This window comes from Heteronotia binoei, chromosome 21 (genome assembly GCF_032191835.1).
Source record: "Heteronotia binoei isolate CCM8104 ecotype False Entrance Well chromosome 21, APGP_CSIRO_Hbin_v1, whole genome shotgun sequence".
NCBI lineage: Eukaryota > Metazoa > Chordata > Lepidosauria > Squamata > Gekkonidae > Heteronotia > Heteronotia binoei.
The window spans coordinates 86,426,080-86,451,053 of NC_083243.1; the positions used below are offsets into that span (position 1 = coordinate 86,426,080).

General features: G+C 42.2%; 1 protein-coding gene across 3 annotated transcripts in view; it reads right to left on the reverse strand.

Annotated features, from left to right (window-relative positions):
* PCNX1 (pecanex 1) overlaps positions 1-24,974 on the reverse strand; it is a 181,838-nt gene that overhangs the window by 135,296 nt on the left and 21,568 nt on the right. For all 3 annotated transcript variants that reach the window (XM_060263208.1, XM_060263210.1, XM_060263209.1), the window contains exons 2-4: positions 8,118-8,326; positions 6,382-6,487; positions 3,827-3,872 (exon numbers count right to left, since the gene is read on the reverse strand). In XM_060263208.1, coding sequence (XP_060119191.1) covers positions 3,827-3,872; positions 6,382-6,487; positions 8,118-8,326 — 361 coding nt within the window. The remainder of the gene's footprint in view (positions 1-3,826; positions 3,873-6,381; positions 6,488-8,117; positions 8,327-24,974) is intronic.

Genomic DNA, 24,974 nt, shown 5'->3' on the forward strand with positions numbered 1-24,974 from the left:
CCTTGTATTGGTAGTGGCTGCCGTCGTATGAGAATCTCAGAAAACAGCAGTGCCCCTGCTGAATTGGTATGTGTAAACAGGCCTCAGATAGATCTATCAATGCCAGAAAGTCCCCTTTTTGTAGGGCTAGGAGGATCGACTGCAAGGTTTCCATCAAAAACTTCTTCCTCTCCACCTTTCATTTCAGGTCTAAGATAGCTCTCACATCCTCATTCTTTTTTGGGATGATGATGAAGATAGACACCCTGGGTCCTCTCCTCCTCTGGCACCAGTTGTATAGCCCCTATCTCGAGGAGACGGAGGATGGCTGATAGCAAAAGCTGATGTTTTTGAGGAGACTTGTTCCTGAGAACTTCCAGGAATCTGTCTCGTGGAACTGCCTTGAATTCTATACTATAGCCCTTGGACACCGTCTCCACCACCCATCTGTCTGTTGGAGACGGCCCCCTATATCCCCTGGGGGACTGTTCTGGGCATAGTCAGGTGGTATTGCCTTTCCTCAGGCCTTTGGAGGACTGCCCTTTGGTATTGAAAAATGAAGATCTGGAACTGCAGGGCTTCTGTTGCCATCTTCCCCTATAGGATTTGGAGTAATTCGACTGGGAGTCCCTCCTTTGATCCCGAAAGGGCTGGAAGCATCTCTTATCTCTGTCCCACTTTTTCGATGGAAGAACCTTCTTCTTATCCTTGTCATCCACCAGGTAGCGCTCTAGGCCCTGGCCAAAGAGTAAATCGCCTTTAAAAGGGACTGCTGATACTTTGGCTCTTGCAGACGGATCTGCGTCCCAGTTTCGCAGCCAAGTGTTCCGTAGGGCCGTCATGCTCGAGGCTATGGCTCTCGCAGATTGTTGCATAGCGCCCAGAGTGGCGTCCGCGGCAAAGGCCGCAGAGAAGGCAATCTTCTTTAGCTCATCTTTAACTTCTTTGGGCAAGTCTTGTTCCGCCTTGGCCAATTCTGAAACCCACGAATAAATGGCTCTGACAGCCAAAGAAGCCAACACTGATGCCTGCAAAAAGGTGGCTGAAGCTTCAAAATCCCTTCGTAGGGCTTGTTCAATCCTTTTATCCGTGGGGTCCTTTGGTGTGCCATCGGCATCCAATGGTAGGATGGAAGAGGAGGCGAGGCTGTTAACTGGGTCATCCACTCTGGGCAGCTTGAGCCGTTTCATGGCCTCTGGAATAAGAATGTAAAACTTGGAAAAAACTGAATGGGTCGCCTTTCGTTTGGCTGGGTGTTCCCATTCGGCCTTCATAATGGAGAAAAACCCTGCTGGCAGTGGTACCAGCTGTAACTTAAATCTGGCCTTAGGAATAGTTTTCTCTGACCCCATTGGGAAATCTATTTCCTCTTCCTCTTTAAGTTTAGGGTCATAATTCAGTTCCAAGGCTCTGACAATTTTAGGGAAGAGCCATGAATAAATGTCAGGGGGAAACAACCTATTCTGAGATGGTTGAATTATCTCCACCTCTTCCTCAGAAAGCCCCCCTTCCTTTGAGAAAGATAGTTTTGAGTCCTCAGAGTCTTCCCCTAGCTCAGACGCTTGAAAACTATCCAAATCTATGCATCTCTTCTTTCTCTGTGAATGGGCAATCTCAACTTCCTTCTCCACCAGATGCTTAGTCTCTTTTGTGCATTTTTTAGACTTCAGCTTGGGGGTCTGACTAGGATCCTCTTTTCTAGACTATACTTCTTGTTTAACTATCTGTTGGATCCAGGCAAAGAGATTTGCCTTGGCCTCTGTTCCAGATAAATCCACTATTGGGCTTTCTGTCTGGTCCTCTTGAGAGGGGGAGTCCAAATCACATATTGGGGAATTCCTTGGGGAATTCAGATTGGGTAGCCATTTTGAAGTGCCCAGGAAGAAGACACAAAAAGAGAAGACACAAAATGTCTGCTTTTCCTGCCTAAATTTTCCTTCCCCTTCTACACCCTGTAGGCCTTGTTTAGGCCTTGCTACTGGGCTGTGAGACTCCCTTTCATTCTCTGGACCTCCTCTCCGCCTGGTCTTCCTTTATGGAAGTAATCAGCTTCTGGACCAGCGCTGTTGTGCCTTCTGGAAAAACCCTGGCACTAGGGGGCCCTTGAGGTTCAGTTATGCCCACGAGAGGAAGGGTTGGGGGGGGGGCAGACTATTCATTAAGTCCTCCCCCAGGCAGCCTTGCACAGGCCGCCCTACTTTCCCCATTCCTGAACTTCCTCCTCCACCAAAACCCCCATTACATGGGTCTCTGGGACCCTACCTATTCCTCAGGAGGGAGGAGGAGTTCGTCGCCATCCTGTCCGCCAGAGGCTTGGGATGTCCACGGGGCCACCAACGCTGCTGTCTCCGCCCTGGTCATCTGCAGTCTCCGCTGCTTGCCGCCATGTTCAGGGAGGTGTGGGGAAAACTGCAGCCACGTTCCTGGGTCTCCCGCCTTCTGCCAGACTCCAGAAAGCTTCAGGTGCCGAGGGAAGGGGGGAAAGTAAGCTGCCCCGTCCCTTTCCTTGTCGCTTCTGCAGTCTTATTATTTATTTATTTATTGCAAAGTTGAGCCGAAGCTCAGATGGTATGTCCTGCTCTGGAGGCAGGGCCAAGCAAAACTGAAAGTTAAGGGGAATAGCACCCCCTCCTGGAAGGAACTTTTTTTGCTGGCCCTGCCTACGGAGAGGAGGAGCTATATTCCCATAGGTCAGGAGTGACCCACTACTGGGACCACTGGAGAAAGACACATTCCATGGATGAAATCCTTGTGTTTGTGGAAATGTTAATCTGGATCCAAGCCAATAACTAGAGCAAGACACAAGATGAAGCTTGTAGAATGAAAAGGCGACAAATCAACTGGAGACATTTACTCAACTTTTGTTAACAGGCACAAAGGTTTGGGTGCCACTAGCAACAACAACAACAAAAAATCAGAGGATGGAGCTTTCACCATGCACCTGCTGCCTCTGCACAGATAGCCATCCAACACTCAGAGCTGTGGGTAAACTGTCATAAAAAGTTGCTGGTGGCACCCAAACCTTTGTGCCTGTTAACAAAAGTTGAGTAAATGTCTCCAGTTGATCTGTCAACCTTTTAATATTTATTTTAAATAGAACCTTGGGACATAAATATTTTAAGAACATAAGTATTACTGGTAGTGTCTACCACGCTACGTAATTTGGTCCAGAGGCCCGAATCCTGCATAAATTCAAGAGAACAGTGGCCAGATTGAGAGGAATGTCGGTCAGGCACACTGGAGGAAGCTGTGAACAATTCTTACCATCTTCAATAATACAATTTACAATAGGCAAAGAATTACTATGAAGAGTACAATTAAAGCAGTCTTTAGTATTATTACAAAAACAAGAAAAGAAATACCATCAACTGGTTCCCTTATTATAAATATAAACTCAACCCTCACAGAAAAATAATGGTTATAACTATCTAGGGATTGTGTCAAACAAATCCAATCTTCTATCTCATGAAATCCATCTACAGTAAAAATATTTGTCAGAGTATTCTAGAATAGAGGACTCCATATCTGATGTGACTTTTGAAAGCAAGTTAACAACTAACCTCAGGGGGACAAGAGAAACAAGAAGAAATATATAACTCCTCTTTGTATTATACATAGGTACAGAATTTTTGCAAGCTGACTGATCAAATATATATAACTTAAGTTACTTTGTACTTCTTGTGAGATATCCAGATTCATAAAAAAAAATCTTTTCAGATACTATGTGTCATTTTCCTTTGTATCAACTGTATATATTGATAGAACTAGCAATGCAGGCACACTACTTGACACCAAAAATACTTGCTTTAGTTACGAAAAGATTATTTCTGATTATATATAGCCCTACCTTTAACAGTAGCTGCGGTTCCACGATGAGATGAACCAGATCCGATCTAAAGTACAATTAAAGAAACAAATGACTTGCAAATCATTGATTCTATAGTACTGTAAAATGTATTTAGTTACATAAACAAAGCAATGCCAAGTGCCTATAATTGTGTCTCAAATGCATTTTCCTGTTAAAAAAATAACCTACCTTTGTAGCTCAAGGAACAGCAATTCATATAATATAATTTGCTTATTCATTTCCTACGAAAGAATCATGATACTACTTATATTGCATCCTTCTAGAAGGAAAAACGCCAAGCAAATTAGTTGGTGCTTCAATAATTAATGTACAAAAGTAGCAGCAATATAAGAAGACAAGTGAATTTTGAAAAATATAACTACATCTTCAAAGTAAAGAACAGCCAATGATGGCACTTAACACATTTGAGCCTTTGACAGCAGCCAGGATCCTCTGGGAAGAACCATCAAACATATCTTATGTTTTGTAGTCTGTTAACATTTACAGTCTAGTAGCATATTAACTGTTTCAAAGAGCCTAACCACCTTAGGATTAAAAGAAACTACATAGGACAACAATTAAAATGCTTATATTTTTACTGCAGAAGTTCTTTAACAGAACTGCTAACTATGTTATGGTGACTTAAAATTCTTCTTTATCCATTTGTGACACATGCAGCCTTGCAACAGACAAGAAACTTCCAAATTAGATTAAAAATTTAAAACAAAAACATAGGAACAAACAAAATGAGGCGTTTTAAACCTCTTTAGCACAGTAAATATGAAACTAAGAACGAAAGAGTAATAATAATAATAATAATAATAATAAATTTATTTTTGTATCCCCCCTCCCCTGCCAAAGGCAGGCTCAAGGCGGCTCACAGACATGGAACAACCATGATTTCAATAAAATACAATCCATACAATAAGACAAATTAAAATACAATTAAATTACAGTTGTAAATTAGGTTAAAATTAGATAAAATAGCTGTTATGTGTTAGTAATTAAGGTGCTACAATTCACAGTCATATATAAGATGGCTAAAAGTTAATTTAGCCGGGTTCTATCTTGAAAGCGAGCTGAAAGAGGGTGGTTTTGCAAGCCCTGCGGAACTGATTCAGGTCCCGCAGGGCTCGCACCACCTCTGGAAGTTGATTCCACCATCAGGGGGCCATTGTTGAGAAGGCTTGCTCCCTCATTGTTTTCAATCTAGCCTCTCTTGGTCCAGGGATTTTTAAAAGGTTTTGGGAACTGGATCTCAGTGCTCTCTGGGGAACATATGGGGAGAGGCGGTCCCTAAGGTAGGCAGGTCCTCGGCCATATAGGGCTTTAAAGGTAATAACCAGCACCTTATAGCGAACACGATACACAACCGGCAGCCAGTGCAGCTCCTGCAGCCCAGGCTGCACGTGTTCCCACCGAGGTAGTCCCACTAACAGCCTGGCCGCCGCGCTCTGCACTAACTGCAGTTTTCGCGTTCGGTATAAGGGCAGCCCCATGTAGAGGGCATTACAGTAGTCTAGCCTCGAGGTGACCGTTGCGTGGATCACAGTTGCCAGGTCACTACTCTCCAAGAAGGGAGCCAACTGCCTCGCCCTCCTAAGGTGGAAAAAGGCGGATTTAGCAGTGGCAGCTATCTGGGCTTCCATTGACAAGGAAGACTCCAGTAGCACTCCCAAGCTCTTGACTCTGCGCACTGGTATCAGTGACGCACCGTCTCCCCTCCTGGCCCACCGCGACCTACGCAAAGGACCTCAGTCTTCGCTGGATTCAGCTTCAGCCCACTCAGCTTGAGCCAGCCAGCCACAGCTTGTAACGCCCGGTCCAGATTTATAGGGACATCGCTAGTCCGGCTGTCCAACAATAGATAGAGCTGGGTGTCATCAGCGTACTGATGACAGCCCAGCCCATACCTCCGGGCAATCTGGGCAAGAAGGCGCATATAGATGTTAAACAACATCGGAGAGAGAACTGCCCCCTGAGGCACCCCACAATTAAGTAGGTGTCTCTGAGACAGCTCCCCTCCAATTGCCACCCTTTCTCCCCGACCTTCAAGGAAGGAGGAGATCCACTGTAAGGCTAGCCCCCGAATTCCTGTGTCGGCGAGATGGCGGGTCAGCAGCCGATGATCGACCATATTGAACGCAGCCGATAGGTCTAACAGCAGCAATACCGCCGAGCCGCCTCGATCCAGATGTCGCCGGAGGTCATCCATGAGGGCGACCAAGACTGTCTCCGTCCCATGGCCCGGGCGGAAGCCGGACTGGCATGTGTCTAGGGTGGAAGCGTCATCCAGAAAATCCTGTAACTGCAACGCCACAGCCCTCTCAATAATTTTGCCCAAAAAGGGCAAGTTTGAGACTGGTCAGTAATGCGCCAATTCGGCCGGGTCTGATGTAGCCTTTTTCAGGAGAGGGCGAACCACTGCTTCTTTCAGGGGTGTTGGAAAAAAGTATGCTTTGGACATTTTAGAAAATATTGTTTCAACTGTAATTACTATGCTTTCAGTTAAGACCAATGTAACCAGAAGCAGCTGTTTGAGAATCAGTTCTTACCTGGTTATTTAGGTCTAAACCAGCAAAGGAATTTCGTGAACTGCAGCCAACTGGAGGAGTGGCTTCTCGAACAAATTCTGACATCTCAATCCCTCCACCAGGATCGCTTAAAAAGAAACAAGAATATTTTAAGAACACTTAGATATTATTTTGGATACCAGTTTCAAGTTCATTCATAAAGTATATTTGAGGCTAATGTTTCCTCAAATGACAGCCACCATGTCATCTATTAACCAGTCAGCATAACGAAAATGAAATTAAGCGATACTACTTGTGATGGACTGAACTTTTTAAGAGGCTTAGAAGTGCTATATCAACAACCAAAGGACTGTGAAGGGCTAATTCTTCACAGAGCCAGAGAACCTTGAGGAACAGACTGCTCTAAACAATCTGATTGGATGGCATCAGCTGAGCAGAAAAAGTCTTGAAAGAGCTAGATGCTGAGGAGAGATTCAGTCAGATTCCTGCCTTAACTGAGAAGAGATGTGTACTGAGACCCTCTGTAAACAGCCCTGACAGAAGAGCACATTCAAAAAGAGCGCCTGAATCCAAGAACTTTGAAAAATGCTGCTCTGCTTTAAAGAGCTACCAACTCAAGATAACGAAAACATTGTGTTATAACACAAGGCTGCGTGCTGAAATAAATTTCCTTCTAATTGAGATAATTACTTGGAGCCAGAGTGGCGCAATTGGTTACAGAACTGATCTGGGAGACCTAGAAACAAACCTTAAAGCTCTCTGGGAGACTTTGGAACAGTCACCCACTCTCAACCCAGTCTCTCTCACAGTATCGTTGCAAGGATAACATGCAAGGGAAACAAAACCAAAAAGCTTCCCTGTTCTTCTCCAAAGAAGGGCAGAATAAATATGTACCAGAAGACGGAGAGATTTAAAGAACAATTAGTGCTTTTGACAAAGTATGTCACCAAGGACTGTTAGTAAACCGACAAGTTCTAATACAAACACCAGACTCTGACTGGACTTGTGACAGGACTCAAGACGGGTCAGAGGGAAGTTGCCCTTTGCTTAGCTCTCCTACCAGCCTCAATTAAAGGTATTTTTATGAAAAAAAAGTCATGGCAACAAGATGGAGTTTGAGAAGGAGAAATAGGTGCACTAAGCTGACCACTTAATATATCTTATGTATCTGACAAAGGAAACTTTGACTCTTGAAAGCATACATCCTAAAAATCTTGTTGGTCTCTAAAATGCTACTGGACTAGAATCTAGCTGCATATATTATCCTATATATCTGATGATGATGATGATGATGATGATGATGATGATGATGATGATGATGATGATGATGATGATGATGATATTGGATTTATATCCCGCCCTCCACTCCAAAGAGTCTCAGAGCGGCTTACAATCTCCTTTACCTTCCTCCCCCACAACAGACACCCTGTGAGGTGGGTGGGGCTAGAGAGGGCTCTCACAGCAGCTGCCCTTTCAAGGACAACCTCTGCCAGAGCTATGGATGACCCAAGGCCATTCCAGCAGGTGCAAGTGGAGGAGTGGGGAATCAAACCCGGTTCTCCCAAATAAGAGTCCGCACACTTAACCACTACACCAAACTGGCTCTCTATTGGATAGGATGCCCTAATATATATACAAGTGGTATCCTTTTAGATTATATTACTTTGCTTTAATTTCAGTTCATTTGTGTGTGTGTTTTTGCCATAGGCTGTAACAAAAGATATGCTGCATGCATATTAACATTGAAGATTTCTTACCTAGGGCCGTTACTGTCCTTTCTCCTTGCAGAAGAATCATCTTGTTCCGTTTTTGCACCCCTATCTATACGCTCACTTGCATTCCTCTCCACAATCTCACCTTCATCAAGTGCTCTATGCAAACGGTAATTTACCATCTTCAGAACTATGAAGAGAGCTGCTATCACAGGGCAGTAGATTGCAACTATCACCATAGAAGAAGGAAGAGCCTGTCAAAAAAAAAGGAGAAATAAAAATTAATTTGTGCAGTAGTGTCCCCTGTAGACTAAGAAGGAGATTCCTGAAGTCAAGGGAGGAAAGGTTTTAGTGTGCCACCACCCACATCCTTACTACCCTTTCAGGCTCCTTTTTTATTATTTATTTAATATTACATTTCTATTTTGCCCTCCCCGAGTGGGCTTAGGGCAAATAAAAACAATTAAAATACATTGCAATAATCTAATTTAAAATCTAAAATAATCCCTTATATCCTTGTCCTATATCTCCTGAATTATTACTCTCAATGAAGAATATGTATTTTCTTCATACAGAGAACCCTCTGTCCTTTTTAGTTTTAATATTTTTCTCTTGCATGGCAGAAAAGATGAAATGACCCCAATGAGCCCGTCCCTGTGGCATCGGTCCCATCGTTGTGGGGCCCAGGGGGCCGGCGCAGCGGCACGCTGAAGCAGCCTGTCGGTCACTTCCGGGTTCCTGTCCTGCATCTCGACTTGTGTCAGGCTGCTTCGCCGTGCTGCTGCGCCGGCCCCCTGGGTCCCACAACGATGGGACCGATGCCACAGGGACGGGCTCGAAACACTCTATAACCCCTCAAAAGAACAGCAGTCTAGCTCGCTTCCCCCGAGCCCTGCCGCCATAAGCCTCAAGGGGGCTCATTTTGCGGCATCTCCTGGCGGGAGGGTGGCACCCGCACGGGACACATATCAAATGAAAGAGGGGGTGCAGGGTTATCAGAAACAGCCGGCGGAGGGAGTCGCGAGACCACCCCACTGGGGGATCCACACACCGAAAGCGATGAAGGTGGCGCAGATAGAGCCAACAGAGCAAACAGGACAAAATAAATAGGCTGCATTATGCAGCACAGTTGAGAAAGTGCCTTATCCCATATACTGATGAAGTATATACAGGATTTGAGAACAAAATTGTTTCCGGCGGTGATATTTGGGGGATTTTTGGGGATGTCACAGGAAGTGCTGTGAAGTCACTTCCTGTCTCCGGCAGTGGCATTTGGGGGAAATGATGTTATTTGGGGGAAGTGATGTCACAGGAAGTGATGTCACTTCCCGTTTCCAGCAGGTGACGCGGGGAAATGATGTCACAGGAAGTGGTGTCACTTCCTGTTTCCGGCGGTGGCATGACGTCACCGGAAGTGCCGTCACTTCCTGTTTCCGGCGAAGCGCGCACACTCCCCTACCTTCCCTCCCCCAAGGTGTCCCTGGCTGGCCTTCAGACATTATGGTCACCCTAAAAGTAGCATTAACAGAACCAGAGAATCACTGCCCTTTCTTTAACTCTAGGACCTAGCAGCAGAGGTTTCACATCATCATTTACTGATAAAATTTGAATAAAATAAAATTTGAACAAAAGGTTATCTGGCAATTCTGGAGTAAATATGTATAGGCAAGCTGACAGCCCATTGCTTCTTCAATTAATACAGCACTGTCACATCACAGAATATGATTATTCCATCAGATGCCACCCAGCAATGTTTTCTGGTAGCTGTTCAGATCTCTTTCACTGAGAATTCATGCTATTCCCTCTCCTTAAACAATGCTTCCAAAGCATTAATAGATGACTGCAATGTCTCAATGAAATGGAATATTACCTTTGAAAACATAGACATTTTACATAGGGTTGCCATCTTCTAGGTAGTAGCCAGAGATCTCTCATTATTACAATTGATCTCCATTTGACAGAGATCAGTTCATCTGGAGAAAATGGCTGCTCTGGAAGATGGACTCTATGGCAATATATTCTACTGAAGTCCCTCTCCTCCCTTAACCCTGCACTCCTCAGGCCCCACAACCAAAATCTCCATTTAGTTCTCAATCTGGAGCCGGCAACCCTAGTTTTCACAGTAATTCTCATTCATTTTATAACTTGAAAGAAAGCATAAGATTGTTGAGAATAATAATTGCACATAAAAATATTCCCATGAAAACCCTAGTTAGGTCCATGCTTTCCAAACTGTCAAATCTGAATGTCTGAAAACTGTTTAAAATCTACTAATGATTAATTGGTAAGTAGATGGTCACTAAGACCCTATTAAAAAATCTTCATCAAAAGCCAAATTTAAGAACTGGAAGATATGTATGTAAAACAACTGGGATAACAATTATGCAACTGAAACATGCTGGGAATCCTCCAGTTGTGGCTGTCATGATCCCCCATCACTGTCATGGAAAAATTTGACAAGCTAAACCAATGGCTATTTAAGAAATCTTGTAAAAAAAAAACCCTGAAGCTCATTGGCAAAAAATATGCCTTTGACAGCACTGGACCTTTGAATTATCAGTGTTAAAACCAGAATCTGTCTATTAAATATTGTAATTAATAATGTAAATGTTACTTACAGAAGTATCATAGGCATAGCTTAAAAACTGACATATTTTATATAATGCATTTTATCACTCACCTCCATCAATTACACCCATCAAAATAGCTACTACCCAGTTCTCTTATAAGTGTGAGATTCCTTTTAAGATTATTTTTAAGATCTGGAAATTTCTGTAAAACAGTTTTGAATATAGGGTACAAGGTTTTTTTTAAAGCTTTGTCACAGCGAAGTTGTGCTATCTGAGGTAAAATTACACGTTATAAAATAATCATCTCAAAAATATGCATTATTCTTCACAGATGTAGCCTAAAACATATTTTTTAAAATAAACAATCCTCAGGTTTAAGAAATTCCAGGATATTGACCAAAAAACAAAACTAGCCCTAAATTAGCTCAATCATGAACCCAAATTTGAATTTTGTTCCTGTCAGGCTTGAAATGTGCATAACAGGTTAATTATTTGTTTTTTAAAAATCCATCATAATACAATTAAACTCATCATTATTTCTGCGTGTTTCTTAACCAAGCACTAGAACAAGTTTCCAGTTTTATTAAGTATCGCTGCATTTCATCTTGTTCAACAAAGCAATCCAGTAAGGCTTTAGCACAGAACTATACTGTTACACATCTGGATCATCAAGAACTACAGCAGTAAATGGGATTAGAATAATTGTTCAGTTTTTTAATTAATTGTTTGAATAATTGTTCGGCTCAGGGCAGGTTACATCATAAAAACAATCAACAGTAAAAACAATAAAAGACCAATTAAAATATATAAAATCTAAAACTACATAGTGACAATAGAGACTAAAATGGCAGGTTCTGCCTCAGACATGGCCTATTGTCCATGTCCATGATCTTATAGCACTGGGATGGAATGAAGTGGGGAGGTTGGTAACAAGTGACGTCCACTGCCTCACCTGAAAGCCTGGCAAAAGAGCTCTGTTTTACAGGCCCTGCAGAAATGAAGCAGATCCCAGAAAGCCTGGATCTCCAGGGGCAGCTCATTCCACCAAGCAGGGGCCAGGGCTGAAAAGGCCCTGGCACTCGTCAAGGTCAGATGGACATCTCTGGGGCCAGGTAATACCGAAAGTTGTTGAGTTGCTGATCGTAAAGACCCACAGGGCTTATACAGGGAAAGGCAGTCCCGAAGGTATGCTGGCCCCTGGCCGTATAGGGCAGGGGCGTCAAACATGCAGCCCAGGGGCTGAATCAGGACCCTGGAGGACTCCTCTCAGGCCCCCAAGCAACTGGCTGTCATCTGCTTCCTTCTCCCTCTCTCTTGCTTCCTTCTGCATCACAGCTTGCTTTGCCAGGCTTGCTCAATTACGCAGGAGCTACAGAGCAAAACCTCTGTTTTCTCCATTGGCTGAGGCTGCTCACTTGGGGAGGAAGTGGGGAGGGATAGGTTGCTTTACCAGGCTCTCTCAGTTGCACAGCAGAGCTACTGAACCAAGCCTCTCTTCCTTCTATTGGCTGAGGCTTCTCCCCCTCCTGGGGAAGGAAGGAAAGAGTCAGAGCTTCCTTTGCCCAGTTCCCTAGATCCCATGGGAGAAATACTAAGAAAACACCTTTAAGACCACCAAGTGCTAATGTTTTAAGCATGTTTTTAATTTTTTTTAAAAAAAAAATCTTTAATTGTGTTTGTCTGTGTCCTTTATAAAGTTTATATCTCTGCTACCTAATCTTGAATAGGTACACACATAGCACAGCCCAACATGGCCTGGCCTGACAAGGTCTAATTTATGTCAGATTTGGCCCACAAAACAAATGAGTTGGACATCCCTGGTACAGGGCTTTAAAGGTATGACAAAGGTATTCAGAATTCAGTAATTCCCGATCTCTTATTAAGGAAACAAACCAAAGGCTCACAAATTCCTCACATAAACCCCTTTGTTTCTCCCTAAAATATATTTCCAGGGCTTTTTTTTGTAGAAAAATCCCAGAACTCATTTGCATATTAGGCCATAAACCCTGATATCACCGCTGTTTCACATGGACTTTTTTGTAGAAAAAGCCCAGTAGGAACTCATTTGCATATTAGTCCGCATCCATTGCTGCAAAGCCAGCCGGAACTGCTCAGAAAAAGCCCTGTATATTTCCATACTGACCTCATTGAGGGTTAAGGTTTAGATACAACTATCTCATCAGGTCTTAACAGCTAGTGGAGTCCTCTTGAAAATCATTTCTGCCATCCAGGTTATGCTCATTGGACAGGTTAAGATCAAGGAGGGATGCCACTAGGCCAATCTATTAGTTATCAGCAGCTGGAAGATGGGAGTATGAATGGAAGACTTAGATGCTCCTCCCATCATTAGCTCTATCATGACAGTCCCAGCTTTTAAGCATTTACTTAGTTTTAAAAAGATTATATTTTTGGCCAAGCTTCTTTCACTTTTAAGCAACCACTACCATGAAACTGTACATCTTAGCAACTGGATTTAAGTTTAAAAGGTAATTTATTTGAACTATAAGTGACTCTGGGAGCCAATCCAGCGACGTATAAAAATAGTGAACCAAAGCTTGATAGAATTTCAAACCAGAATCTGAAGCTTGTTTCAAAATTCTGGCTTATATGAACCCTAGCTGGCACTAACTATAGTTTAATAAATAAAATTAGTATAATTAAAATGGTGAGAAATATTCAGTGCAGGCTTGCAGTAATAGGCTGACTGGCCTGTAATTCCCTGATTCCCCTCTGGACCTCTTTTTAAAAATTGGTGTCAATCTTCTGGTACAGCGGCTGAATTTAGTGTGGACACTTGTTTTTCAGTTTGCACAGTAGGTCTAGAAATTCATCTCCAGTCACCTCAGTTTGGCTTAGTTCTTTTCTGAGAGTGCCTTTCTGAGAGTGCCTCTTCCTCCTTCTGAGAGTTCCACCTCCTTGTCCATTGAATAGTATGTGCAGCTGCATAACAATCCCTGGATGAGCTCCACCACTTATTTTTCTACAAAATGATCCCTGGGTACCTCTTCGGCACCTGAGTTATTCCTTACAAAATTAAAGCCTAGAATAGTCAAATTCATGAAACAGAAAACATGAACAAATACATATGTATCATCCTGTACTGTAAGCAACTGGGCTGAGTAAGCTGTGATGACATCAAATGACAGTAGTAAGTTGGTATTGTTTCTGCAAGCAGAGACAGCTCCATATTGCAAAAAGCAATATTACAGGATGGCTCAAGCAAGACACTGATATTTAGTCAGATTAAATATATTCTACTGCACTAACAGATGCATTTTAAAAAAAACCCTAGCCTTTTAAGGAATATATATCTGTGTTGAAAACAGTAACTTAGAACCTCTGGAACATCTCTGTAGACAGAAGGATTTCCACCCACAGACTATGACTTTGTTATCTCCTGTCCCACTACAGTAGCCTCAATGCTCACTCCATGCTGCTTCTGAAGCTCTCATCCCCAGCAACAACATTAGGCTACAGTGAAGAGGGGAAAGCAAGAAAGCCATATTCGACTGGCAGAAGTACTCTGGTAGATACAAGCCAATGCACCACAGCTAGCAGTTCTTTGCTTATGAAATTCATATTCTGCTTGATTTTCGCACTGCATTATGAGCAGGACATTTTTTTCTGGTACCAGCAGGCCTCAGATTCAGTGGGAGCTCAAAGGAGCACAGCTCCTGAACCTTTCTGAGAGTGCCTCTTCCTCCTAGGGTTGCCAAGTCCAATCCCAGAAATATCTGGGGACTTTGGGGGGTGGAGCCAGGAGACTTTGGGGGTGGAGCCAGGAGACACTGGGGTGGAGCTAGGGGGAGGGGGGGGAATGGCGCCGGGGAGCGTGGTGAGCCGCCCCGTCTCGGAGCGGGCAACGCCACTGCGCAGCTGCCACCTCTTCTCCGCTCGCCGTGGCTGCTCCTCCGAGATGGGCTCAGGCTGAGCCCATCTCGAAGGAGCAGCTGCGGTTGGGCGGCAGCGGCGTGGCGGCCTCGCCCGCTCCGCCTCTGGGGTGGAATCGGAGGGGGGGTGGAGGCGGGCCGGGGGAGTGGTGAGCCGCGAGTCCGGGTCCTAGAAGGGCCCGGATTCGTGGCTCGCCATGCTCCTGGCCTGCCTCCGCCCTCCCCTTCTCTGGTTTTGCCTGCGCTGCTGCCGCCTCTTGGCTGCTCCTCCGAGATGGGCTCAGCCTGGGCCCATCTCAGAGGAGCAGCTGCGGTGGGCAAGGAGGGGGCGGGAGCAGCTGCAGTGGGCAGGGAGGGGGCGGCAGCAGCGCGGCGGCCTTGCCCGCTCCGGGATGGGGCGGCTCGCCATGCTCCCCGGCGCCATTTCCCCCCTCCCCCCGCTTCCATTTTTTTGGGGAGCGGGGGAAGGGAGTGGAAATCCTGGGGTCCCCCGCCAGGGCGGGAGGGTTGGGAAGCCTACTTCCTCCTTCTGAGAGTTCCACCTCCTTGTCCATTGAATAGTATGTGCAGCTGCATAACAATCCCTGGATGAGCTCCACCACCTAGGCATTTCGGTATGTGCCACCTGAAAATTCAAAACACACTGTGAAACTTATAAAGCTACCTTATGCTGAGTCAAGGCTTGGTTTAACAAGGTCTACTCTGACTAGCAGCAGCTGTCTAGTATCTCGGGCAGAAATTTTTTCCATCAACTACTACCGTACCTATTTAACTGGAGATGCTAGGGATTGAATATGGAATCTTCTGCATTCAAACAAGATGCTCTACCACTAGCCAATAAAACTTATATTTGACCTAACCATTCCAGTAGATTTTAAACTTTTTATTTGATAGCTGGCCTGATAAATTGGTGAGTAAAGAGTAAAGATTTTTAATCTTGACAATGTTGGTGATAGTTTGCATGATGATTGCTAAAAATTAGAACCCTCCACCCCACGCAGCCACAATTGAAATGTGGTATGATAAATTATGGGACCAGTATGTAATGGGTAAGACAATGAATAACCCTTTCTTCGAAAATGATACTGATTTGGCTATAAATTATAATTTGCTTTGGGCCCCAGTTTTTGAATTCTTTGGGAATATTTCCTTTTTGCCTAATAGAAGGAATTGTAGGCTATTTCTTAATTTCTCTCTCTTTAACTTATGTTCTTACGTTCTTAATTCTTAATTGTTTTTGTAAATTGTTTGTTATATGCATCCAGTTATCTAAATTGGATTCTTGTATGTTAGATTTATATTTTATTATTTGTTTTCCCTATGCTCTCTTTATATTGGATTAGATTCAATAAAATAAAATCTATTTTTTAAAAAAAGATGCTCTACCACTGAGTTATAGTCCCAGCCAACAAGAACCAGACTGCACAGATAAATATTATTTACAGATACATCCTTGATATCAACACTGACATCCATGATTCATATTTATAAGGGAAAACATTAATTTCTGGATCACACTAATTTAGTGTTACAAGTTGTAAACCAGTAATTCATAACAGGGTGCATATAGCCCCCCATCAGGTAATTTACAAATCTTGCAAAGGGAGCACTAAGAACTTTGGGGATGTTTTGATTTTAGGCAACTTTATCTCTCAGTGTGCAGTAGCTTCTAACAGTGAGCAAAGATGTTTTACACTGTTCACCCTAAATGGAGGATAAAATCCCATATTTCTCCCATTGGCCCTTAAAGTGGCACACACTAACCTTAAGGAGTTGGCTGAAGGGTATCAGGCACAAGGGCTCAAGAAATGATGTATGCTTGAGATCTGTACCATATGCACATATTGTAACTATATCCATAAAACTGTCTTATCTGGGGTATTGTTTTTATGGTAAAAATGATCTCTTGTTGTGGGTCTGTTTATTATCTTAGATCTCCCTAGGGCTTCTCCTAGATTGCACCCTTCTTTTGAGATGCCTCTTCAACCACAGCATGTCTCTGTTCCTTAGGTGGGGTAGGGGCAACTGCAGATACATGGAAAATCCCTTCCAAAATAGGGCTGCAGTCTGACAACAGGTTAGTGCATTTTGGCCATGCTTCTGATTTTATCTCCCCCCTTTTTTCGTGCTGGCGAATTTTATCACAACTTCTACCTTAAACCTGCTGCTCTGCATGCTCACCTCATTGTTGACCATTCAGATTATTGTTGTGTGGTAACCAGGTAGTCAGGCAGCATCCTTTTTGTTTTTCACGCATGTGCATAAGCACATATTCAAAGCACTGGATCTTTTTTGACAGCTCTGTAATCCCTCTAACAAGTACTGTGATCACTGGTATCTATACAATTATATTTCTCCTCCAGAACTCATTCCCTTTCCCACTCATTTCACAGGACTTTCCGTGGCACTGCCTGAGTGCATCCTGCACCTTTTCCCCTCCCCAAAGAGATTTTCTGCCACAGCAATATTATTATTATTATTATTATTATTATTATTAAATGGCCTGGAGTAAAGTTCTGGGGGTGGAATCCCAGCCACCGATATGAAGCCTAAATAAGGACTATTTCTAGTGCTGTCCTATCCCATTAAATGGCAAACGGGTATTTCTGGATTTTTTTGTTCTAAAACAACTCCCCAATGGGCTCCCAGTCACAACAAAATATTACAGTAAAGAAGTACACAAGCAGTGATTCAAAACCCTTGCACAAAGATCCAATGATGCACACATGGCTTTTTTTTTTAAAGGTGAAAACAGAAGGCAAGAATCAGACTTCCCAAAAGACTTTACTTCACAACAGGGGAGTGCAAACATCCAGAAATGTGGGGTGAACCCTTTTACATCTGTAAACCCCAGACTTTCCCCAGTGTTGGAAAACTCTCAATCAAGAAGCGGTGAGACCAGGGGGATGACGACTGGGGAATGGGATACTGACAATGCTGCCTGAAAGTGATTTTTAAATCTTCAGAGTAACAGCAATGGCATCAAATCAAACAGCTTGTCTGACCACAGCTTTTGTGTCCAGGATTGCTATGCTATCTGCCCTCAGAATGTATAATACAATTGTTTAAAGTAGGCCATAAAAAGGATATTCCTTTGAGGGAAAGTTATATAGCTTTGCTCTTCCCGCCCGTTTTTTATATTTGAGCTGTCATTTGTGGGAAAGACAGCCTATATTTAATAATTAAATAGACAAACATTCAATTTTAATTTAAGTCTAGTAGCACCTTAAACAAAATTTTCCAGGGTAAAAGCTTTCATGAGCCAAAGCTCACTTTGCCAGATAAAGGAACTCAAAGTTTGTTCTTCTTTAACACTTGATAATGTTATGCACTTGGTGGTGGCAGTAGATTTTTTAAAAAGAGAATTGAAATCTTAATTTGAAACAAAATTTGAAACTTTATTCTGATATAAGATCAGCTCTGAAGAATAGAACATGCATAAAACAATGAACAGTATTGTTAGTAAACTGTATTCTAGACCAGGGTTTCCCAAACTTTTCTTTCCCGTGGCCCGGTTATTTTTACACTTCTCCTTCATGGCCCACTAAAATTTGGAGGTGGAACCAGGAGACTTTGGAGGTGGAGCCAGGATACAGGAATTATGTCATTTCCTGTGATGCCAAGGGCCAAATGATGTCAGTTCCGGGGCACAGTGAACCAAAACTCCACCTTTTCCTGTGATGTCACTTCCAGGGCACTCCTCCAAACCTGCCTCTTCTTCCGAAGTAAATTCATTTTCAGAAAAATCTCTCTGAAACTCATGCTGAGCCAAAATGGGGGTGGAAAGTAGGCGGTCCTCTCTTTCCACCTTCACATCTTCATGCACCTGTTTGTGTGTTCTTCTCCAGCTTGCAAGCACTCCTAATGCCCATGTTCAATTGCCTGCACTACCTACACATCCCTTCCTCAACAGCACTGGCCAGTGTATGCAGTTGGGAGTGCTGTTGCCATTGCCATCAGGAATAGCAGCACTGTGTACCACCCACACTGGGTCCTGGCAGCTGCTCTACCTCAATATATGCTGACACATTTAGTAGGCCCTTCCGTCAGCTGCTATTACTGGAACCCTGCCTCAAGCTACAACCAAGCTTGCTTGGTTTCAAGAAAATCTTTCAACAGCTATTTTTCATACTTTTCTTTGGTTGAAACACTGGGAAATTGTTGTGAAAGGTAGCAGAGAATTGTACTGCAAATAATGAATTAATTTCAAGTTATATGAAGTTCATACAAGCTTTTCTGCAGTTATCGCAAGGATATTTATGAGGGGCTTGCAACTTTTTACTGGCTGTGTTTCCCACGCCTTTAAAAGCAACCTGTTGTGCAGATACTTAGCCAGTGAACTTCTTTCATCCTTTTTAATATCTACAGGAGGAGTTTAATTTTGGTGTCAGACAGCTGTTAAAAGCAGGACCAGTAAAATGGTGCCAAGTTCATAGTACCATCACTTCCAGTGCTATTGAAATATACCACAGTAATCTCCAATAATCTCTTTCTGCCCCACACCTCTCACCCTCACTCACTCACACAGAAATCTCATAGAAGGCCAGCTGGCTGCAACTGGGGGTGCCAACTTTTTATTGGCAGAGCTCCTATGTCTGCAACAACAGTATGATGAACAGAAAAGTTTCATCCAGTAAAAATGGAAGGAAAGAAAGAAAGAAAGAGAAAGGGAAAGAATGGAAAGGAAAGGAAAGGAAAGGAAAGGAAAGGAAAGGAAAGGAAAGGAAAGGAAAGGAAAGGAAAGGAAAGGAAAGGAAAGGAAAGGAAAGGAAAGGAAAGGAAAGGAAAGGAAAGGAAAGGAAAGGAAAGGAAAGGAAAGGAAAAGAAAAGAAAGATGTGAAAAGAAAGAACATAAACATAACAGGAGCCATGTTGGATCAGGCCAGTGGACTATCCAGTCCAAAATTCCCTCATACAATGCCCAAAAAGCACTAGAATGTCCACCAGTGGGGCCAGGGCACTAGAAGCCCTCCCACTGTTGCTTCCCCCCCTTCCCAGCACCAAGAATACAGACAGAGCATCACTTGCAGGGAAAGAAAGGGGGAGGCACAAAGGGAAAAAAGCCTTCCTCACCATCAGATAACCCCAGCCAGCAACAATTCTGCCCAGGGATCATTTCGTAAAGCAAATAGCTACTGGAATGCCCACTCCCTGCCCCTCCTGTCTGAAAAAAACATACACACCCTTCTTTGTTGCTCAGGCCTCCCAGGGAATGGAAAAGCACACACACATCCTTCTTTGCCGCCCAGGAATCCCAGGGAAATCTCCCCAAAAGAACATACTGCAAGGCACATAAAAGCTCATACCTTGAAGAACACTTCATGGGTCTAAAGTGCCAGTGGATGCCAGCTTTTCTCTCAAATACTGGGAGCGGGGGAGATGGGAGAGGCAGCCCAGCTCCTCTCTGCACAACACAGAGATGGGGCGGGCTAGCTTTGCTGGGGGCGGAGCTAGCTTTGGCTTTTCTTGTGACCCGGTAGTGAGGCTTCCATGGCCTGGTACTGGGTCACGACCCTGCAAATGGGAAACACTGTTCTAGACATCTATACTAGAAACTCTTGATCAATTAGATCAAGAAAACATACTGATTATAAGATTAAGAACCATTGTTCTGGATGCATTCTGTTCCTTGTGTCTCAATTCCTTTTCTGGCTCAGGATGGAAGACTGCTGCCTTCTTATTTCTTCTTGATGCTTGCCAGACTACATTCTGCTTATGTGCTCCACACCCTGAAGCACCATGGTGATGAAAACAATGCTGTAATACCCAATTGTCTCAACTCCTCCAGAGATGTAGCTATTTAAATAAAATGACTCCTTTAATTATTGAAACATATAAACCTCAGTTAAAGTTAGCCATCACCTCAATGAGAAGGAAGGTGGCCCTTAATTTAATTTAAATCTAGTTAGAGAGACAAGAATTCACAAACTGTTCAGGCACTTGATCCCGAAAGATTCTACAAACCCTAATAATATGTAAGTAGAACTTGCCTAGAATAGTCAACATAGTCCCATTACATTTCAGGAGACAGAATTTCTTTCTCTCCCCACTAAAAAAATCAGCTAGAACAGTGGTGGCCAAACTTGCTTAAAATAAGAGCCACAGAGAATAAATATCAGATTTTTGAGCGCTGCAAGACATGAATGTCAGATGTTTGAGGGGAGAGAGGCAGGGAGGATAAGTAGAAAGAAAACAACTTTAACATCAAATGCATTCTACAAGCCTCTGGTTGGCTTGGCTTGGAAAAGCGATTTAAAGAGAGAAATGCCTTCTCCAAGCCAGCCAACAGGATGGGGATGGGGCTTTGAGAGCTACACAATATGTGTGAAAGAGCCACATGAACATATGAACATATGAAGCTGCCTTATACTGAATCAGACCCTTGGTCCATCAAAGTCAGTATTGTCTTCTCAGACTGGCAGCGGCTCTCCAGGGTCTCAAGCTGAGGTTTTTCACACCTATTTGCCTGGACCCTTTTTTGGAGATGCCAGGGATTGAACCTGGGACCTTCTGCTTCCCAAGCAGATGCTCTACCACTGAGCCACCGTCCCTCCCACATGTGGCTCCTGAGCCACAGTTTGGCCACCCTTGAGCTAGAAGAAACCTGAAAGAGTCAGGAAAGTTAAATTCCCTTTTGGAACTTGGAGATGAAAACCACCATGTTGAGATAAGTTCTATATACAAATAAATCTAAAGAGATAAACAATTTCAAGCAAACCATAAAAGGCAAAATGGCTTCCTGTAAACAGGAGAAGTCTTATACAGATAATGGAAATAAAAAAAGAAAATACTTTGGCAAAACAAGAGCTGTATTTTGGCAATAAGGTACGCAATGAAGAAATATGAAGAGCAAAATGTTATAGCAAAAAAGAAGCAATTATTTAAATATATTAGTATTAGTAAACCAGAAGAGCCCCGTGGCACAGAGTGGTAAGCTGCAGTACTGCAGTCCATGCTCTGCTCATGACCTGAGTTTGATCCCGGCAGAAGTTGAGTTCAGGTAACCGGCCCAAGGTTGAATCAGCCTTCCATCCTTCTGAGGTTGGTAAAATGAATACCCAGCTTGCTGGGGGAATAGTGTAGATGACTGAGGAAGGCAATGGCAAACATCACCCCAGAGTCAGAAACGACTGGTGCTTGCACAGGGGACTACCTTTACCTTTTTATTAGTAAACCAGCAAGGAGATAACTATTAGATATGAGAAGGGAAACGGGAATTGTGGAAAGAGTGAATGACTTCTGGTAAAGGCTTTGGAGATGTCACCAAACCTAAATGATAACTTTCAAGAAGGCTATTTGAATCAGCAGAAAGAGGTAAAATTTCTTGAATTTGAAAGCCACAGGAAAAAGCCCCCGACCCCAAAAGCTCAAGCCCAGATATTTTGGGGAAATTTAAGTACATGTAATGATTTCTTATCAAGCCTAAATTTATTCTTCTGCTACAACAGCCTCAAATGCATAATTTGTAACTTATAATTTATAAAAATTGTACTATTTGGCAATGCTTAAAAGAGTTCACACACTGCAATTATTCCCTGTGTTACCTTAGCACGTGCATCTTAGTTTTTGCCATCTGACAGATAATGAAAAATTCAAATTAAAAACAGAAAATGTTTAAAGTAAACAAGAGGAAGTGTGTTATTTGACCTGATGTCATCTCATGCAATCACAAAATGACAGCATCTCTGAATGCTGAGTTAAATTTAATAAAACTGAAAACACTGAGGTATTATATATCATTGATAGTATGTTCTACACATTTATTTACATTATCTATAGTCTGCCTTTCTCACTTGGACTCAAGGCAGATGAGATATTCAATAGCCAATGCAATAGGGTTAGGGTTGTAGAACTAACCAGAAATCTAAAGAAAGAACTGAAGCAAAGCATAAGTATTAACATGACACATCAAATGATGCAAAATTCCATAATATGATCCTAGTATCAAAGAAGCCCAGGAACCATGGCAGACCCAGGGCAACTGCTGCAAAGACTGGGAGCAGGCAAGAAAGCAAGTTGGGGATGAGACCCGCCCCCCCCCCCCCCGAGTCTTGCGAGCCCACAATGGCTAACACTGCAGACTATCTTAAATTAAAAAACCCCTTTACACTACTCATTTTGAATGAGTAACTTCTTGTCTTACATTAAATCTCATTACTCATTTTGAATGAGTTATTTCTTGTCTTAAAAAAGCATTTCATTCATTCCAAAAGAGAAAATGTTGCATACGATTTTTCCCCTTAGCTCCTTAAACATCTACCTTTTCCATAAACTGAACAAAAGTCCTCAGAAAAACTCAGAGGAGGAAGTTATTTTATTATGTTTTCCTATGTCTTCATACCCCCAAATCAGAAATTAGAAAAAATTATATTTTGGAGCTGACAATTAGCAACTTAATAGATCTAAATAACACTCAAATGAGTGTTCTTAAAGAATGCAAATATGAACTTGCTGACAATAACAAAAATGCCATTTATCAGGAAAATTAGCCTGCTAGCCAATTGGAGGGCAGCCAATATAACATCCATTCTAACATCTGGAAGGATCCTTGTCAGCCTAACTTCTGCCTCACATAAACTGCTAAAAACCATTATTTGTTAGAATTATTAAACACATAGAAGAATAAGCCTTGCTGAGGATTAACCAGCAGAATTTCTGCCAAAAGAAGTCCTACCTCATCAGCTGTTTAGAATTGTTTGAAAGAGAACAGATAGAGGCTGTCCAATAAATATTATGCTAAGTTATTTCAAGGTCATAAGATGGAGAAAGGAAAAATAGATGCATATTTACAGAAAATTCAAGTAAATCCCTTAACAGAAAACATATTAAAGGTATTAAATGAACCAATTGAAAGAATCGAAGTAGAAGCAGCAATAAATTCAACGAAAATGGGAAAGGCACCGGGTCCAGATGGTTTTACAGCAAAATTCTACAAAGTCCTCATAGAGACTTTAGTACCGAAACTTCAGAAGCTGATGAATATTATAAGGATTGATGGGACAATACCGAATACATGGAAGGAAGCAACAATTCCGTTGATACCAAAAGAAGATAGAGATACCACAAATGTAAAAAATTACAGACCAATTTCATTACTTAACAATGACTACAAAATATATGCTAGGATACTAGCAGAACGACTCAAACAGCATTTGAATAATTTTATCGAAGAGGAACAAGCAGGATTTCTTCCCAGGAGACAAATTAGAGATAATATCAGAATTGTTATAGATATTGTTGAATATTATGAGAAGCATCCTGAAAAAGAAGTGGCACTATTTTTTGCAGATGCAGAGAAGGCCTTTGACAATGTGAACTGGGATTTTATGTTTGCAGTGATGGAGAAACTGGGACTAGGAGAAGATTTTATAAGAATGGGTAAGGCGATATACACTGAGCAACAAGCAAGACTCTGTATAAATGCAGATTTGACGGAGAAAATGATAATTGGTAAAGGAACAAGGCAAGGCTGCCCTCTATCTCCATTGATATTTATAATGACATTAGAGATTTTGCTTATAGAGTGAACTCACTTTATGTATAGAGTGAACTCACTTTATGCCAAGAAAAATAACTTACCAACAGATGTTGTCATAAGATATATGACAAAGGAAATGGTGGGAAGGATCATGAGTAAAAACTTTGAAAAGACACTGATAGTGGGAGGCAGTAGAGTGAGAATCATGAAGGAGCCGCCAAAGCAAGTGATAAATGATAGAAGAACATATAAAAAGTTGGCAGAAAAATTGAGAGACAATGGAATGAGGTTTAGATGGATAATACCTGAAGGCTTGAGCTTTGAACTCCAGGGGAAAAGAATCACAATTACAAATGCACAGGATATGCGTAGATTTTTTGAAGAAAATACAGAATTTGCACCATGATGGATTACAAATTATTGTCTTGGACTGTAAATGGACTAAATTCACCACTAAAAAGAAGGGCAACATTTCATTGGATTAAGAAACAAAACTGTAATATAATATAATATATTAATATAATTATACTATATTATATTATATTATATATAATTTGTTTGCATAACAAAAGGATTATAAATTTTTATGGAACAATTGGGAGTGGAATTTTTTTCATTGGCTGAACAGAAGAAAAGGGGAGTGGTTTTATATATTAAACAAGAATTGGAGCCAAAATTAGTATTTAAAGATAAAGATGGAAGATTTGTAGCAGTAGAGACAATATTAGATGGAAAAAAATGTTGTTATTGGGACTCTATGTGCCTAATGGTGCAAAGGATGTTTTTTTAAAGACATTATACAACAGCTTGATGAATTGACCAATGACCAAGTTATGATAATGGGAGATTTTAATGGAACAGTTAAGAATTCATTGGACAGGTCGGGAGGGAGAAAAAACAATAGTAAAGAAGGAAAATTGCCAAAGTCTTTTTTTGAACTGGTTAAACAAGAAAATCTGGAAGA